Source organism: Belonocnema kinseyi, chromosome 5 (genome assembly GCF_010883055.1).
Source record: "Belonocnema kinseyi isolate 2016_QV_RU_SX_M_011 chromosome 5, B_treatae_v1, whole genome shotgun sequence".
Classification (NCBI taxonomy): Eukaryota; Metazoa; Arthropoda; class Insecta; order Hymenoptera; family Cynipidae; genus Belonocnema; species Belonocnema kinseyi.
In genome coordinates this window covers 16888413-16903884 of record NC_046661.1, presented here as the reverse complement: position 1 = coordinate 16903884, position 15472 = coordinate 16888413, and the positions used below count along the sequence as shown (strand labels likewise).

The following is a 15472-nucleotide window of genomic DNA, read 5'->3' as shown; positions in this document are numbered from 1 at the left end:
CCCTGTTTCAAAGTCTAGAATATAATTCTTTCTGGGAATTCCTTTTCTCAATTGTGACAATTATATATCTTTACTGAAATTCGCTATCCCTCTGCCAGTAAAAAAATCATTTATAATTACACGGAGAGACTTTCTATATCAATATTTGATTCATTATATATGTATAATTAAAATAAAATTTAACAATTTAGGGATAATCGGAGTAGTGCTATAAAGATTCCTACTATAATAAGAGATAATGGCATTTCTTTATGTATTATTAAAAACTTAAGAGAATAAAAATTAGTATTCACGTTTAGAAAAAGTCTTATTTAATGTTTAAAAAGGGTGAGTGTGAAAAACTGATAATGGTCAATAACACATTTTGTAAAAAATATCATCAAAGGTAAGAATTTTATGTAATATAAGTTTTAAGAAATGTTCGAAATCTTAGTATTCTTAAATAAGAATGTGTATTAAAATGAGTGCCGCTAATAATATCTGTAACCGGGATTTGAAAGCTTAATTATTAAGGATTTCGTATTTTTGAATTCTTTCAATTAAAAAAAAAGTCAATAACTAAACTTAACATGGCCAAAAAGTTGAAATCGAATTTATTTTTAATGGAATTATATTTTGTGATATTTGTAATATTCCAAGTGATTTGAGAGATGGTTCTTCTAAAAACTTGTGAAATTCTTGGTGAATAAATAAATTCACAATCTTACTCACTTCTCGGCTTTTTCCGGTCTCAAAATATTCCCGGTCATTTCCCGGTTTTCGGAAATGAAGTGAAATGTTGAATAGTTTTGTCTGATATAATTGCACATTTTTCAGGTGGTTCAAACAGAATTTCCTCCTGAAAATATTTTACGGAAAACATGAATATTTCAAATATGCTCCGACTTTTAAGCAACTATTAAAATAGTGAAAAACAATTTATAACAAATAATGAGGAAGCTAATTTTTCCCGTAGGCTTAAGTAGGTTAGAGTTAAATATATTAAAGGCATTTTTCGTTAAGAGTTGGATTTTTTTAGTGGTAATCATAACTTTCCTAAAAGCTTGTACCATTAGGAAATTTCTTGTCCTTCTATAAAGTTACTTTCATAAATTAAGAAACACTATTTGATTTTATATACAAAAATTATACCGTTCCTATGCAATTATATATTTATAAGAACAAAGAAAAAGATAATTCATAATTAACTTGCGTAAGTGTTCTATACTTATTATAGTGGTCTAAAAAATATCCTTATTTTTGTCTTCTCAAATGGCTCGATGCCTAAAAATTGTTTCTTTTCGTGTAAAATGTCCACTGTATATTGGCAGAATTAAATTTTTTTTAGGTATCTCTTTAGCCCATGAGTTGCAAAACCTTGCTTATGTTATTATAGTTTCCGCTGTTAATGGTTTTTTTACTTTAGAATAGAAAATCGATAAAATGCATATGTACTGAAGGAAAATTATAAATTAATAGAGGAAATTAGAAAAGCATTTTTTTGCGAAAATAGACTTGAGAGATCCCTAAATATTTGTTTAAAAATAAATAATGAAAATATTCAGGGGACATTTTTACACCAAAAGGAACAATTTTTAGGCTAGATATTTTTGAAAATATACTTCTTTGGACCACACTTGATTTATTCCTATTTTTTTAATCACTTTTATTAAACTTAGTTAACTACCATTTAACAATTCACTAATGGATAATGGAAGATTTTTTAAAACGTATTATGTAATACTTTTTAAGGAATATAGAATCAGAATTACATTAAACAATGTGATGTTTAATACTTGAGTGGCTAATTATTCAGGAAAATTATACCTTGGGAAAATATATAGATACCTGCTAACAACCTAGAATTGTCAGGGAATTTTATCACAGAATTTGAGTAGACGCCCTGAGATAATTCCAAGGATAATATTTTTCAATACTTGTATTGATATCTTTCAACATATAAAATAACTACAGAATATACTAATTATTAGTATAAATTTTCGCGATTCTTTCTCAAATAAGCTAATAAATACTTTTACATTTTATAAAATAAAAAAACTGAAACTCCAGAACTGTCGCTTAATACAGAAAAATATATTTTTTAAATTATTCTGTCTGTTAGTCTGTAGATTTTTATTTTGTTAACACGATAACTTTCAAAAGAGTTTACAGTTTGGCTTGACCTTTGGTATATTTTTGAGTGTTCTAAACTGAAGCTCAAGTTCTTTAGCCAGCCATTTTATATATAAATTCAAAAAGTGAGCGCATTTTAAACATTTTTGAGACAACTATTTTTGAAGATTCAAAAATTCTCTGTACGGATATTTATTTATAGTAGAGTCGACGCTACTTACCTTGCCGCTATTGACCTTGTAGCTTCCCCTAACTCTTGGCCGAGCTCTTCCCCCACCACGATCGCGATGGGTCGGCATCCGAGAATTGTTCCGCTCGCTCTTTACGTTGCTTTGTTAAAGAGGATTACAAAAGAATTTCGAAATCATAATATTTATGTCTTATGAGAATTTCCTTGTCACATGAGATAATCTCAAGTATGGCAAATTTAATCAAAGGTCTATCAATAATTCGTAAATGCTAACCTATTTTTTAGCTTATTTCGCGAAAAAACGATGTGCTCACAAATTTTTGGAACCAAATGTGAGATATTCACTTCCACAATAAGTTTTCTGAAAATCGAATTTTCACTGTTTGTAAACACTAATCCGCGCGCGGCAACGTACGTAGCGAGCGAAACAATTCGCATCAAGCACCACGCATCAAGATTATACTCGAGAGTGGGGGAATATCGTTTACATGAAAATTACTCCCCTACGGTTCCATCCGCGGCAAGGTAAATAGCGTCAACTGTAGTCAAAAAGACGAACAATTTATCCTAATGATGATTTAGAACTTCAAGCCCATGCAAAATACAGAAAAAGATGAGTAGACAGAAATTGTGCATTTGAAAAAGATCTACAAATTTGTTATTAATCACTTTTTAGTAGGGTGCGTAATTTTTATTTTAATCGTGAAAAACATAATAAAGAGTGAAAGAAAAGAATCCGCCTGCTGCATGGGAAAATTCTCATCACAACTTTCGTATTTTAATTTCTTGTTTCTCTCGTGTGTGGGGTTTCAAGGAAATTAATTTTTTTATGTATAGAAAAAATAGCAAATCAGAAACTACACTTTTTCATTCAACAATTTCACAGCATTTTAAAGATTCTCAAATATCCAAATGTATTTTCAACACACACACACACACACACGCGCGCGCGCACGCACACGATAATGTTAGCATGGCATGATTATACATTAAATTTATCGGTTTACATTTACAAGATTTAATCAAATTCGATTGCTGGATTAGGAACAGACAGCTAAGATCGCAATCGCTACAATAAACTGGGACCTTATTTTTGATATTTTCTTAATGCCTAATCAATTTACATATTCGAATATATTTCCGTATATTCCAAATTCTTATTTTAAGTTAAATATTGATACTCGAAAGTAAATCGCCCCTCGACCTCATAGCCAAAAATGCTCTCAAAACATGACCAATAGGATATTTTTTCACGAAAATAAGGAAATAATGGGAAAATAAATTCTTTGAAATAACATCAATATAGGTATCCTATTAAGTTTCTTATGAAATGCTTTAAATGCTTAAACTTTCAGTAAATAAAATAAATAAAATAAAATTGTAACCAAAAATAGAATAGTTGAATTTTCCCTTAAAAGTCTAATTCGTAAGCCAAAAAATTTCATCTTCGAAATAGAACCTCTACTATAAATCTATGTGAAGCTCTTTCTTCTCAATTCGCAAGAAGGAAATTTTTAATTGTGATGAATGTTGACTTGAAACAGAGATTTTTTAAACTCTTTTCTTCTAAATCACAGTTTTAATTCTTTAAAAAAATTCCCGTTCCATGTGAAAAATTCCCTGTTCCAAGTGAAATTACATTTCTTTGACGAAACTCCCTCCTGAAAAAAATGATAATTAGTTTAACTCATATACTCTGCAACTGTAGGTAAAGTAGATATCATTTTTCGAAATTGAGCAAAATTATTAAAATAATGAATATAATGAGTCAGCTGAATCATATTCAATCAGTCAGCCGCTATACAAATATCAAAAGAGGCTCTCAATTCTTCAGATTTTAGATTTCAGAGACGAATGCTCAAATAAAATGAATCCAGTTTTTTCAGTTTTTACGTTTTTCCCGGTCAAGTTTTAACATTTTTCCGGTCAACTGAAAGTAAAATTTTCATATTTGCCGCCAAACGAAAAACATTTATTTTAATCCATGACGTTTATTCTAAACATCGTTCAACACATCAGAGCAAAAAATTGAAAAATAAATGCATTTTGAAACAAATACTTAAATTTCCCACTAAAAAAGTATCAGTTTATAATAAAGAATGGATTAGTTAAACTTTTATTTGAAAAAATTAACTTTAATTAAAATCAACAAACAAAATGGATTTTTAACAAAATAGTTAACTTTTCAACCTAATTGATGAATTTTGAACTAAAATGACGAATATTTAACTGGAATAGTTGAATTTTGAATAAAAAAGATGAGTTCTGACCTAAAACAATGAATCTTCAACTGAAACAGTTGCATTTTAAACAGCAAAAAATTAATTTTTACCAAAAAAGATAAATTGCCCATCAAAACTTAAATAATTAAATTCAAGTTTGAAACGGAGTTATAGGAACAGAGTTTCGGTTAGACTGGTTACTTAGATAGAATATTATTTAAGAGGCTTGATACCAGTGGTATCAGTTAAAGAATGAATGCTCAACCAAAGAAATGAATTTTCAATCACAACTATGAAATAAACAATTGGAATAAGTTACTTTACTTTTCACAATAAAAAAACTTTCCCAAATATATAATTTTCAAGAAAAGAAATATATACATTTTTAAAGAAAGTAATGATTTTTTAACTAAAATTTTTAATCTTTGTCTTCGAAATAGAGAAATTTTAAAACAGAAAGATGAATTGTCAAGTAAAAAGATTAATTTTTGACTAAACTAATTGAACTCTAAAAAAAAATGAATTTCTAACACAGAAGATTTATTTTTACCAAAAAAGATGAATTTTCAACTAAAGAAGATCATTTTTTAACCAAAAATTGAATAATTAAATTTTTAGTCATAAAATAAATGTTCAAGCAAAGAAATTAATTTTTCTTTCAAATGATGAATATTCGACAAAAAAAAATGTTAATCGGAGAGTTTAACTTTCAGCCAAGTTTCAAAAAGATAATTTTAAAAGAAAAAAAGTAGATTTTTTAACAAAGTATGCGGATTTTCAACGATATATTTGAATGTTTAATTAAAAAAGACAAATTATCATTGAAATTGTTGAATTTTGAACTAGTATTTATACATTTTCAACAAAAAATGGGCAATTATATCTGCAGCCAAAAAGATGAACTTTGAAATAAAATGATGAATCTTCGACTTGAACAGTTGAATTATAGGTTTATACCAAAAATATGCATTTTGAACTATAAAGAACAATTTGCTACAAAAAAAGGATTTTTCTTATACAGAGTAAATGCATTTTTAAACGAATAGTTAAATTTCTGGATAAAAAATATTTATTTCGAACCAAATAGTTGAATTTTCATTTAAGGAAAAATACAATTTCGTCCAAAAATATAAGTTAAATTTTCTGGTAAAAATGTAACTATTACCTAACAAAAAAAAACAGCTGCAGTAGCAGAATAGGGGCGTCACCTATGTTTTAGCCGGAAAACTAGTTTTTTTTTGTTGACAAAAAAATCATTTTCAACAAAAAAACAACAAATTTTCAATAAAATATTTAAATTTTCGGTAAAAATGACTTTTTTAAAAATAAAAAACAAGTTTTCAATTAAATAACTTATTTTTCAACCAAGCAAATAAATTTTAATACAAAAGATAAAACTTCTATGACAAAAATGAATTTTTATATGTTTCATATTTTAATTTAAAGAATGAGATTAACTAACAAAAATTATTTTCTACAAAAAACGTCGATTTTTTAACAAAAAAGTAGTTTTTTTTTAAATACGTGAATTTTCAATTTACACAAAGAAGCAAATTTACATCCATATTGTTAAATTTTAAATTGGGAAAGGTACATTACGACCCAAATTGAGACGATTAATACAAATTTTCAACCAAATAGATGAATTTTCATCCAAAAATAGAATAGTTGAATTTTCCGTTAAAAATCTAGTTAAAAAAAACTGATTTTCAGAAAAATAGTTAAATTTGTAACTAGAATAGTTAAATTGTTAGCTTAAAAATGAATTTTCAACAATGTAGTTATATTTTTAAAAAGAGATCAACAAATATATTAAAATTCGAAAATATTTCTTTTTCGAAATACTACTTCTACTCTAAAAACTACTTGAAGCACTTTCTTTTTCGAAAATATGAGTTTATAAGTAAAACAGTGAATTTTAACTGAAACAGTTGGATTTTCAACCACAAAAAATTAATTATCATTAAAAAAGATAATTTGCTCACCAAAACTTAAATAATTTGATTTTAAGTTAACAATCTCTTAGTGTTCAACCGAACAAAGGAATTTTCGACCAGAACTATGGAACTATTAATTAAAATAAGTTAACTTACTCCCCCCCCCCAAAAAATTTTCAAACCAAATTACTTTCAAGAAAAGAGATACATTTTTAAACAAAGTGATTAATTTTTAACTAAAATTAAAAACCTTTATCTTTGGAAGAGTTGAATTTTAAAGCAGGAAGATGGATTTCCAATTAAAACAATTAATTTTTACTAGAATGATTGAACTTTTGACAAAAAATATGAATTTCCAACCCAAAAGATTCATTTCTACTAAAAAAGATGAATTTTCAACTAAAAAAGAACATTTTAAAACCAAAAATTGAAATAAATTAATTTTAAATCAAAGAATAAATGTTCAACCAAAGAAATGAATTTTTATCTAAAATGATGAATCTTCGGCTAGAAAAATTAATTTTCAACTAAAGAGTTTAACTTTCAACCAAGTATGAAAAAGATAATTTTACAAGAAAAAAAACGATTTTTTAACAAATTGTTTAATTTTGAGTTAGAAAATATAAATTTTTTGTAATTGACAATTATATTTTCAGATGAAGAAATTAATTGCCAACAAAACTGATGAATTTTCAACTAAAATAATGAATCTTAGACTGGAATAGTTAAATTATAAATACCTTAAATAAGGATTTTCAACCGTAAAGAAAAATTAGCTACAAAAAAGGAATTTTTTTTTAAAAGTACACAAGTCTCATACAAATAGTTTAATTTATGGATAAAAAATATAAATTTCCGATCAAATGGATGAATTTTTATTTAAAAGAAATATACACTTTCGACAAAAAATATAGTAGTTAAATATTCTGGTAAAAAGCGAATTCTTAATGAAACAAAACAAAAACGAATTTTCAGCAAAAATGTTAAATGTTCAAATCAATTAACTGAATTTTTAGTTCAATTTGATGAGGCGAAAATTTAAAATTATTGTTACATTTATTAATACGATGTCTCAGATATGGGTCTGTCACGATATATCGTAATGATCATATTTGGCGAGAAGTTGAAAATGGATAGTGATTTGACCAACATTATTCTATTTACTAGTCATAGGGGTGGCTTTTCGCCCCCACGAAATGTTGGAAAAGGGTAGAAGTTTTGACAAAATTATTTTAGTGACCTGTCAAATGGGTCTTTCTGGCCGTTTGAATGTTTAAAAGCACCTAAACGGTAAGTTTGATATGATCATTCCGATATCGTGACATACCCATATTTAAGATATCGTAGTAACAAAAGTAACAATACAATTTAAAATTTATATTTCTTCTTTGAAATACAAATTATACTCTAAAACTTACTTGAAGTTCTTATACTTATCTCAAATTTGGAAAGGGCACCTTCAAATTGTGACGAATGCCCATGCCAAACATTCGCTGATCCAAGTGAAATTATATTTCTTCACGAAAAATCCTTGTCCTAAAATAAAAACGATAACTCTCTTCTAAAATTATCTGTCACAAGTCAGGATAGATGAGCAGTAAGCGAATAAAATAAGACACCACTTATCACGAAAACACTTCTAACCTCCGAATTTCGATGGCGTATTGTAATCGCGTGTTTACAACCGATCGACAGCAATCGGCAGCGTTCGGTTTCACTCCTGTCACTTCGATGATCTTCGCCAATTTTCTTGTATTAATGTGGCCAAAAGGAACTCGTCCAGTTGAAAAGAGATAAGTGATCAGAGAAAGAGAAAGAGATCAATCGTCGCTGAACTGAATACTGATGCCCCCGTTGAAAACTAATTTGGCTTTATTATTTCGTTTCTTAGCAGTGTCGGAAAGTACACTTTGAGCCCCGGGGCGCAGGGCTGAAAATAAAATTTTGGGTGCCCTCAGAAACAGATCGCAGAACGGTCCCCGTAACCTTATTGTACCCTATATTTGAAAAATGTATATAATAAGATGAAAGCTTCCTAGAGGCAGGCATTTGAAAAAAACGCAAAAACCCGGGAATTTCTGTGAAAAGAAACTGTAAAAATAATCAGGGCTGCCACGCAGTCACTGCTGGTAACTTTTTTTCCACAAATTACTTCTTTAGTCACTTTTTAAAATAAAAAGATCATCGTAGACCCTTTGAAAAACACCTAAGGCATTTTCAAGAGCTTTTAATTGAAAATATATTCAGGAAATTTTAATTTTAATACATTTTCCAACTAATTATCTAATTGGACTTCCGTTTCCGGCATGAAAGTGTAAAATAGTGGGAATTGTTGATGCTGAGTTTTTCTGATATTGTGGTGAAATTTGAGGTGAGTGGATTGTGGAAATGTGTAGAAGGGTGTGGAGGTGAGAGATCTAATTGAGGGATTGTGAGATTGGAAAGGGGAGGTTGATATTTTGGTGGTTTGAGACAGATTTGTGTGGAAGTTTGTTTGGAGATTTGTGACAGTGTGGGAAGACTATGTTGACGGATTGGTAGTAGCAGCGTTGGGTAGCGACAAAGAAAAGCGAGGCAGGTAACAGACAGCGACGGTAGAGGCAGGGAAGTATAGAAGGCGGGAAAATTTGCATTTGATTAATGGCTAGTGGAGCGAGTATCTCCTCGGAAGAAACAGAGTTAGAGCAGGAAGTGTTTAGTACGCCGAAAGAGATAAAGGAAAGGAAGGCAAGGGGGAAGTATAAAAAAATTATAGAAAAGGAAACATTAAGAGCAAAAAGCGTAGGGTCAATAGAAGCATTTATCAAAAGGAAGAGATGGGAGAGGGAAAGCAGTGAAGAGAAGGAAGATATCGGGGCGAGAGTAAAATACCAGAAAATGTTTAGATCACCGCCGGAAAAGCAGAGTTTGGTAGGGAAAAGCGATAACAGGGAGGGTGCTGACGGTAGCGGAGATGAAAAGGAAATGTCGATGAAAGAAGAAAGACTAAAGGAAATTAGAGAAGTGATGATAGAGGTAATAGGGATTTATGAAGAAAAGCAGGAGTGAAGGGGAGAGGAATTAAAGAAGGAAATTAGGCGGGAAATGGCTGAAGTTAAGAAAGAAATAAAAAAATGGGAAGAAATCCGGGAAAAGTTGGAAAAGAGGATGGAGTCATTGGAGCAAAAACTAGAGAAGCAGGAAGAAGTTAATAATACAAAGGTAGAGGAGATAAGAGTTAGGATGAAGAAACTTGAAAGCTCGAACGGGAATTGCGGTGGGGGCGAAAGTGGGAATAAGGAGATGGACAGGCTGAGAAACATAGAACAAAGAATAGAGAGAAAAGAGAGGGAAGAAAGAAAATTAAACATAGTGATAAGGGGTATAAGATTAGAGGGGAAGGAGCTGAAGAAATGGGTGGACGAAGTACTAAAAAGGATTGATGCTAAGGTAGAAATAGAGGAAATACGAAATATAGGAAGGGAAGTGAGAAAAGGGGAGATAATGGTACTGGTGAAACTAAAGAAATGGGAACATAAGAGGGAGGTGATGACAAAGAAGAGGTTTTTATATAGTAGTCTGGAGAGAATAGAGGATGATTTGACATGGGTAGAAAGGAAGATGCAGTATAAATTAAGGAAAATAGCGGAAGAGGAAAGAAAAAAGGGAAAGAGAACATGGGTTAAGTATGGGAGAATTCAGATAGATGGAGTATGGTGGGATTGGGATGAAGAAAGGGAAGAGATTGTAAGAAATGAGGTGCAGGGAAACTAGAAGAGGAAGGAACGGGAGATAGGAAAGTAAGAAATAGTAAGAAGGAGAAAAAGATGAGAAACCAAAGTAGAGAAGAATGGAAGATTTGTTACTGGAATATAGCAGGATTAGAGAGAAAGGATAAGGAGTTTATGAGAAATTTGACACAATGGGATGTAGTCATAATGATGGAGACGTGGTTAGATGAAAAGGGATGGGAAAGAGTAAGGAGAAGGTTACCAAGTGGTTACAAATGGCAAGTGCAAAATGCAAATCAGAAGAATAAAAAGGGCAGAGCAATGGGAGGGATGGTGATGGGAGTAAGGAATGAATGTATAACAGGAAAAGATAAGAAAGACAGGAATGAACAAAAAGACAGAGTAATAGTAGAAGAGGCTATGGTGGGAGGAGAGAAGTGGAAGGTAGTGGGGATTTATGTGAACGGTGATATGCAGGAAAAAGCAGAGGAGATTAAAGAAATGATTGAAGAAAATAAAGAAGAGATTAGGATGATAATAGGTGGTGATTTCAATGCGAGAACAGGAAACAGAGGAGGAAGGAAATGGAAAGAAGAGAGAGGAAGAAAACCCAAAGATAAGGTACTAAATGGGGAGGGAAAAAAGTTGTTGAAGAGCTTGGAGGAGTTGGGATGGTATATCTTAAACGGGAATATAGAAGGGGATGAAAAAGGAGAATATACACGCTCAGGAAGTGAAAGAGGAACGGTAATTGATTATGTGATAGTGGATGATGAGGTAAGAGAGAAGGTTAAGAGACTAGAAGTAGGAGAATGTATTGATTCGGATCACTTGGCCCTAATAGTGACATTAGAGGGACAAAAAATGAATAGCAATATGAGTAAAATGGGAGCAAATGTAAAAAGTGTAGGAAAAGGGGATTGGTCAAGGGAAGGAAAAGAAAAGTTTAGAGAAAAAATAAGAAATATCAAAATGGGAGAGGGAAATGTGGACGAGGAGATGGAAAAAATGATAGGAGAAATAAAAATAGGATTAGAGTGCACAAGCAATAATGAAGTTAGTAAAGGGGGGAATAGAAGTGAGTGGGATGAGGACTGCAAAGAGAAAAAAGGAGGTCAGAAAGGAATTAAGAAAGTGGAGAAAAGAAAAAAGTAATGGGGAAGAATATAGGAAAAAAAGAAAGAATATACTGAGTTGTGTTCTCAAAAGAAAGAGGAAGAGAATAAAAGGTTTGAGGAAGAGGCGGAGAAGGCTAGGACGGAGGAAGAGGTATAGAAGGTAGTAAATAGAGAAAGAAAAAAAAAAGAAAAAGAGTAAACCAAGATATTGAAATGATAGAATGGAAGAAATATTTTTTCGATTTGCTAGGAGGAGTAGAGAGAAAAGTGGTAAAAGGAGGAAAATATAGTAGAGAAAGAGACGAGGAAATTTCAAGGGAAAAAATAGTTAAAGTTTTAGGAATAATGAAGGATGGAAAGGCACCTGGTATAGATGAGATTCCAAATGAAGTATGGAAATATGGAGGGGAGGAACTAGAGGAATGGGCATGGATAATGTATGATAGAGTATGGCGAGGAGGGGGGTGGCCAGAGTTATGGAAAGAAGGAGTAGTTATACTAATAGTAAAGAAAGGCAAGGGAGAGGAGATTAAAGATTATAGGGGGGTGACGTTGATGCCAACACTGTATAAAGTATATGTGACTATTTTGTCGGAGAGATTGAAGATAGAAGTTGAAGAAAAAAAGATCGAGTCACCGAATCAGACAGGGTTTAGAAAAGGAATGGGGGTAATGGACAACATATATGTTCTGAACTATCTAGTAAATAAGAGAATTAAAAGGGAAAAAGGGGCAATGATAGCAATGTTCGTGGACTTGAAGGCGGCGTTTGACTCATTAAATCGAGGAGAAATAGAAAAAGTTATGATAAAAAAGGGGATAAGAGAGGGATTAATAAAGAGAGTAGCAGAAATTTTTAGAGAGACGAGAAGCAGGGTAAAGGTAGGAGAGCAAGTAGGAGATAGTTTCTGGTTGGTGAGAGGTGTGAGACAAGGGTGTCCTCTGAGACCACTTTTATTTAATTTATTAATATCAGACTTGGAAGAAGAAATGAGGAGAAAGAGTTAGGGAGGAGTCAGGATAGGGAAGGAAAAGATATATACACTGGCATACGCAGACGACATAGTGTTGATGGCAAAGGATGAAGAAGGGATGGCGGGATTAATTACAGGATTAGAGAAATACTTAGATGGGAAAAAGCTGAATGTAAATGTAGAAAATACAAAGATAATGAGGTTAAAAAAGGAGGGGGGAGGAAGAATGAATCGACAGGGAGATGGAAAGGAATAAAGTTAGAAGAAGTCAAAGAGTATAAATATTTGGGATATATCTTGCAGACGAATGGAGATCATACAGCTCATGTAAGAGAAAGGATAAAAAGACAGCAGGGCTAATGAAACAGATGTGGGGAATAGGAAAACGAAGGTTAAAAAAAAATTGGAGAAGAAGATTGTGGTTATTTGATACGCTGGTATGGCCGGTTTTAGGTTATGGAGCAGAGATTTGGGGATGGAAAGAAAGGAAAGATATAGAGAGTTTACAAGAAAGGTATATAAGGTGGACACTAGGGGCAGACTGGAGGACGCCAGGATATATGGCGAGAGGGAGGGGAGTTGGCGAGAAAGTGTTTGATGGAGGTAGAAGAGAGGAGAGGGAGGGCGATCGAAACTATGAAGAATTGGAAAAAAGGGAGAGGGAAAGACAATTAATAGAAAGATGGGGGGCGATTGAGGAATCAATATACAATAAATGGTATAAGATGATTAAAAAGGAAGGGGTGCCAAAGTATTTAAAAAAGGGATGGGGAGAGAGAAGGTTGACCAGAATTAGACTGGGAAACGAGGTAAGGGAGGGGATGTACTGGGAAAAAGAAGAAAACAGAATGTGTAGAATATGTGAATGGGAGGAGAAAACATGGGAGCATGTATGGGAAGGATGTAGGAGAGGAATGGAACATAAAGGAAGCTGGCAAGAAAATGTGGTTAAGATTCTAGGGGAAGATGGATTAGGAGAAGGATGGATGAAGGAGTTGGAGGGTGCTAGAGGAGCGAATGAGGGAGAATAAAAGAATGCACGTGAAAAAGGTAAATGGTGGTAAAAAAAAGTGAAAGAAAAAGGAAACGGAAGTCGCTTAAATTAGAAGCGTAAAAATTGTAAGTAATGGTAAAGTAAAAGTAAGTAGACTAAGTGCGTTTGCGTTCTCATGCTCTCTCTCTCTCGCTTGCACTCTCGCTTTCGTTCGATCGCTCACTCGCTAATAAGTCCTAAATTGCGCTATCGCAGGAAATAGAAATAAGGAACTAGATATAAGACTTTATGTAAATAGTTGTAAATAATTGTATATATAGAAAGGATAAGATTGTAAAAAATATAGATTTAAACGGAAAGATTGTAAGGAATGGAAGTCATGTAAACCCTTAAGGGACACATTATGAATAAAAAAGAACTAATTATCTAATTGATCCTGAGGTTCAATTGATAGAGTGTTTCAATAATTATTTCAAATCCCACGGTATTTTAAAAATATTTGAAAAGTTTCAAACGATTCTGAAGGATTTTAAATATTTTATATTATTTTTAAATTTTACATGAAAATTTTGTATTGATTTCTGTAATTTAATGAAATTTCAAACTATATTTCAAATATTTAAGAAATTTCAAAAGATATCGAAGGATTTAAGTACTTAAAGAAATTTCAAACAATTCCCATACATTTTTTATTTAATTCAAAAGGTTGAAGGGATTTAAAGCTTTGGAAGTATTTGAGAGTATTTAAAAAAATATATCAGGCATTTTTAAGAGACTTAAACATTTACAAAGTATTTACAAAGCATTTCCAAAGTTTTTAATAATTTTAAGGGATTTAAGCAAATTTGAATACAGTTATAAAGAATTTTGTAGAATTTCGTTATTTCATTATTAAATGAAGAATTAAAGCACACAGTTTTATAACCAACATTCTTATAGAAACTTGGTTTGTTTCTTAAAAAATTATTATTTACAAATCAAACACATATATTATGCTAAGAAGGTTTTTTTCGAAATCTCATTTTCGTATGCAATAACTTTTGTTACTGTTTAATAAAGTTTCAAATAAAATATAGTAGAAATTTTAAAGTATATAAATAGGTTTTTTAACCTTATAACATTGGCGTTTCTTGATATTATCATTTAATGAAAATAAAATATATTTTTTTAGAATATTTAACAATGATAAAATCTGTCAGACTGTGATATTGGAATCTTAAATTGTGATTTCTTCACGAGAGGATAAATTTTGGGATGAAACATTTTTTATTGATTTTCATAGGACTTAAACATTTAGATTATTAACACGAAAATCCCATGGAAACATTTTTTATTGAAATTTGGATCCAAATGAATCAAAATACACGAAAAAATCGCAAAAATTAATTATAAATTTTAAAAGTCCTAAATAAATTTGTTTGAATAATTTGTTTATTGGACTTGACAATTAAATATAATTTTATAAAAATACCTTGAAAAAATAGAATATTCAAATTTTGATTCAAACGACTTAAAAGACAGGAAAAAATATCGAAAAGGAATTATAACTTTTGAAAGTCCTAAATAATTTCATTTTTACAATTATTGTTTTTCAGCTATTTTTTTATAGATCTTGAACATTTAGTTAGATTTTATCCCTTTTTTTGTTGGGCTGGTGATTTTAGTTTAATTTTACGAAAATACTGTGGAAAATTTGAAAATTTAAATTCTGATTCAAACGATTCAACAGAGGAAAAATGTTCAAAAAAGGGTTTATAATTTTTGAAAAGTAATAAAAAAAGTTATTTTTTCAATTTTTTGGTAGGGTTTGACAATGTAGTTTAATTTTACGAAAATACAGTGGGCAAATAGAACTTTAAATTTGGATCCAAACGATTCAAAATTCGTGAAAAAATCTCAAAAAGGAATTATAACCTTTCAAAAGTCCTCAAAATTTTTATTTTAACGATTTTATGTAGGACTCGACATATTGGTAGTTTAACTTGACAAAAATACAGTAGAAACATAAAATATGAAAATTTCGATCCAAAATTAATTATAACTTTTGAAAAGTGTTAAAAAATTTCATTTTAACCATTTTTTATAAGACTATATATGTTCTCTCTCTCTCTCTCGCTTGCACTCTCGCTTTCGTTCGCGCGCTCACTCGTTTGCTAATAAGTCCTAAATTGCGTTATCGCAGGAAATAGAAATAAGAAACTAGATTTAAGACTTA

At 30.8% G+C, this 15472-nt stretch overlaps 1 protein-coding gene across 1 annotated transcript in view; it reads right to left on the bottom strand.

Moving 5' to 3' along the window:
- Window positions 1–8314: 8314 nt before the first annotated feature.
- Window positions 8315–15472, bottom strand: part of LOC117173204 — a 111662-nt gene continuing 104504 nt past the window's right edge. The window contains exon 5 of the mRNA XM_033361639.1: window positions 8315–8391. Within this exon, the coding sequence (XP_033217530.1) occupies window positions 8323–8391 (69 nt within the window). The 3' untranslated portion in view covers window positions 8315–8322. The remainder of the gene's footprint in view (window positions 8392–15472) is intronic.